Raw genomic sequence first — 3,075 nt, 5'->3', positions numbered from 1 at the left:
AGTAAAACATTATGTTAGATCTAATTTGTTTGCTATAAAGTGCAAAATAAAAAAATACAAAACTGAATATAACATTTCTCAATAGTTACCGACCTTTCTGAGAGCCCGGAAGTCTTTGAAATCTTGTCTGATGCAACGTTGAGATGCCCGAGACGTTATTACCCATGTCGGATTTATGTTCACTGTCCTGATGTGCGCTCGAGCTCCAGTGGTTTTAGTGAAATTGTCCAGTTTAGTTTAATTTCTAAAGAAGCTGTCATGTTGTGTTGAAGGGGGTACATGCTACACTTTTGCCTTTGACAAAAGAGCAGAGCTTCTTTTGTTGCGGACACGTCATCCAAAGACCAAATATACCGTTTTAAAATTGGGACAAGCGGCGGCGCAGGTGTGCTGCGCGTGCTTAGAACACTGGAGAGAGCAGTAGGAAGAGAAGCACCTATTTCCTAGATTTGGACAGTATTTTCTCTGTAGGCCTACAACCTTCAGCTAAACTCATGAGTTCTACAAAAGTGAAGGATTTATGAAACATAGAAATACTGACATGCAACAGCAAAAACATCTCTCTTTGTAAACATATGGGAATATGAACACTCACCATGTCCCCACTGAATGGAACTTGAGTAAAGTAAATGATTTATGAAAAATGGCAACATGCAAACAAATATCGCAGGAATGAATCATACAGATGAGAAAACATGGAGATGGAGATGCTATATCTATCACCAAGCCATGAATTGTGTAAAACTGCCATCTAGTGTAAAAACAATTACAACTAAATAAAGACTGACATCACAGCGCAATCGGACCATTACAATTAGTAAAAGTTAAGACATTGACATTTAGGTAATGTAGCCTATTGATTCATTATTTTATGGGAGCCCCTGGAAAATATTTACTCGGTTTATGCGTTAAGGCTGTTCTTCCAATAATTAATGAACACACCGCCATGCCCGCCGGCAAAGAGCACCAACTCTGCCAAAGTCACTACCGAGCGAATGTTGTCCCAGGAAGACAATCATACGACCAACTTTTCACTTTTAACCAAAGTCTACATTGCGAAAAAAAATTGCTGCCGTCGCTGATGTGCAGTACAGCTTAATTGTCATGGTTATGGTGCAGGTTGTCATTAGTGTTGAGCTATGAGAGCACTAATTTGCATTATTCAGTAGGCTAATTTTGAGCAGAGAAGAGAATCATATTAATTATGTAGCGAACCCTGATTGCCCTTATTTCTATGGCCATCACCAGCAAGCTTGGGAACATTTTTCTTGAATTCCTTCTTGGAAATGAAAAAGACTATACATGGAAAATGGTTAAAGCTTTACTTGAAAAATGGTTGATGCATCACAATGATTATCTTGCGTATTACGTCTGTTTAGGTCATGACACATTAGGAAAAGAAAGGTATATTGAATGATAAGATGGTACAAAATTAAGGTTCAAAACATTTGAATATATGTATTTTATATTAAGGCGAGAAACAAAAAACATATCTGCATGGCAGTGCTTGAGACCCAGGTTCGATCCCAAACTGTTACACCCGGCTGTGACCGGGGTCCCATAGGGCGGTGCACAACTGGCCCAGTGTTGTCTGTGTTAGGGGAGGGTTTGGCCGGGGGGGGCTTTACTTGGCTCATCACGCTCTATCGTCTCCTTGTGACGGGCAGGCACCCTGCAGGCTTGACCCTGGTCGTCAGTTGAACGGTGTTTCCTCCGACACAGTGGTGCAGCTGGCTTGCGGGTTAAACGGGCGGGTGTTAAGGAGTGCGGTTATAATTTGAAAACAGTTATTTTCAAACACTATGGGATTGGTGGTGATGTGAGGAGCAAGAAAATAATGCACTCCCTTGGGCTAGGAACACGTTTTGAAAATCCCTGTTTCTTTTTTTAAACTTCCAATCTTACCTTGTGATGTCACAGAGAAGCATTTTTTTGGGGACCTTTCTTCTTATCTTTTTAACCACAGATTATAGAAACGTGGTGTTTTCCAATATGTAGACACCAGTGGTGGAAAAAGTACTTGGTTGTCATACTTGAGTAAAAGTAAAATGTCTCAAGTAAAAGTGAAAGTCACCCTGTAAATTACGAACTTGAGTAAAAGTCTGAAGGTATCTGGTTTTAAATGTACTTCAGTACAGTGGTGGAAAAAGTCCTCAATTGTCATAATTGAGTAAAAGCATGAAGTAAAAGTAGTCGACACTATTATTATTTACAAAAAATGACGCTCAGTCGGGCACACTCCAACACTCAGACATAATTTACAAACACAGTATTTGTGTTTAGAGAGTTCACCAGATCAGAGGGAGTAGGGATGACAATACGTTATATTGATAGGTGCGTGAATTGTACCATATTGCTGTCCTGCCTGAGCATTCAAAATGTAACAAGTACTTTTTGGTGTCAGGGAAAATGTATGGGAGTAAAAAGTAAAAATATTTTCTTTGGATGTAGCGAAGTAAAAGTAAAAGTTGTCAATAATATAAGTAGTAAAGAAAGTACACATACCCCCAAAAACTACTTAAGTAGTACTTTAAAGTATTTTTACATCGTTACGTTACACCACTGGTAGACACTGGTTTGGTGCTGGAAATTATGAATATGAGGTTGGAAAGTGGCAGAATTGCCCTTTAAGTTGGCAACTTAACAAGCTTAGATAAACAATAGCACCTTATTTTGATGCACTGGTTGATGCAGATTTTCTTAGGCCTAGGTATGCCAGGCACATAATAGTGCTGTGTGCATTATTTTATTACCAAGAATAGTGAGATAAGGCTAAAGCGTAGGGCTGTTTGTTCTCAGCTGAACCAACTGAGGTTCGCAAATCAAATATATAATATCATTACATCTTGAACAGTGCATTTTCCCTTCACGGACATTACTATGACTAGAAACAGAAACCTGGACAGTTATCTGGATCCTGGCCCTGCAAAGGTTGATAAATGAAGGACTCATGCCTCTTCTGTTGCAACTTCAAACCTGTAATGCTTTGTTTGTGGTACAGTAGACAGACCTCTTCACATCTCTAAATAGAACAGGGCCTTAGCATACAGTGCACTTCAGTGTCTGCCTGCCAGA

General features: G+C 39.5%; 1 protein-coding gene across 1 annotated transcript in view; it reads right to left on the bottom strand.

The window, feature by feature from the left end:
* The window catches only part of LOC106586787 (E3 ubiquitin-protein ligase NEURL1), a 98,077-nt gene extending 97,729 nt beyond the window's left edge, over window positions 1-348 (bottom strand). The window contains exon 1 of the mRNA XM_014174440.2: window positions 94-348. Coding sequence (XP_014029915.1) covers window positions 94-166 — 73 coding nt within the window. The 5' untranslated portion in view covers window positions 167-348. The remainder of the gene's footprint in view (window positions 1-93) is intronic.
* Between the last annotated feature and the right edge of the window lie 2,727 nt (window positions 349-3,075).

This window comes from Salmo salar, chromosome ssa02, assembly GCF_905237065.1.
Source record: "Salmo salar chromosome ssa02, Ssal_v3.1, whole genome shotgun sequence".
Taxonomy (NCBI): Eukaryota; Metazoa; Chordata; class Actinopteri; order Salmoniformes; family Salmonidae; genus Salmo; species Salmo salar.
This window is presented reverse-complemented; position numbering and strand designations above follow the sequence as displayed.